This window comes from Sinocyclocheilus grahami, unplaced genomic scaffold (genome assembly GCF_001515645.1).
Source record: "Sinocyclocheilus grahami isolate Dianchi unplaced genomic scaffold, SAMN03320097.WGS_v1.1 scaffold654.1, whole genome shotgun sequence".
Taxonomy (NCBI): Eukaryota; Metazoa; Chordata; class Actinopteri; order Cypriniformes; family Cyprinidae; genus Sinocyclocheilus; species Sinocyclocheilus grahami.
In genome coordinates this window covers 273834-274494 of record NW_015505833.1, presented here as the reverse complement: position 1 = coordinate 274494, position 661 = coordinate 273834, and the positions used below count along the sequence as shown (strand labels likewise).

At 44.9% G+C, this 661-nt stretch overlaps 1 protein-coding gene across 1 annotated transcript in view; it reads left to right on the top strand.

Moving 5' to 3' along the window:
• LOC107558626 (aryl hydrocarbon receptor nuclear translocator-like) overlaps positions 1-659 on the top strand; it is a gene marked incomplete at its 3' end in the record, with an annotated part of 19965 nt that extends 19306 nt beyond the window's left edge. The window contains exons 15-16 of the mRNA XM_016242286.1: positions 368-513; positions 624-659. Coding sequence (XP_016097772.1) covers positions 368-513; positions 624-659 — 182 coding nt within the window. The remainder of the gene's footprint in view (positions 1-367; positions 514-623) is intronic.
• Between the last annotated feature and the right edge of the window lie 2 nt (positions 660-661).

The following is a 661-nucleotide window of genomic DNA, read 5'->3' as shown; positions in this document are numbered from 1 at the left end:
TTAGCATGTTACTAGCATGATTAGCAAGTGACTAGCATGTTGTTATCATGATTAGCATGCTACTAGCCTGTCGCTAGCATGATTAGCATGTTACTATCATGTTGTTAGTATGTTTCTAGCATGATTAGCATGCTGCTAGGATGGATAGATAAGTAGATAGCTATAAGTCAGATCAGTCTGAAGAGCTGGGCTGAGTGAGTTTGGTGGTTCTAGCTTGAAAGCTCCAGGAGGAGTAGCGTTCAGAAATGTAGTCTAAGAGGAATAATAATAAAAAGCTTAAGTAGCAGATCAGTAGGCTTTCTCAAGCCAGCCTAATAATGCTATTTCCTGTTCCAGCTCTCAGTTTTGCGCTTGCTCTTTCGTTCAGGCGATGTTAATCAGATGGGAGCGCAGTTCAGCTCCAGGCCAGCAGAGGGAGTGTCAGGCTGGCAGCAGTGGCAAACTCAGCCACACACTCAAGGCACTGCAGACGCACACCAGCAGCCTCAAAACAGCCAGCCAGAGATGTTTCAGGTGAGCGGAGCCCACACAACCAGTCACGTCTGTCTTCTAAAGGAATAGCTCACCCAGAAATGAACATTTCTTGAAAATATGCCTATAATTCTCTATTTTCTCCTCTTCAGGATGTTATCTCCATGTTGGATCAAACCGGCAGCTTCAG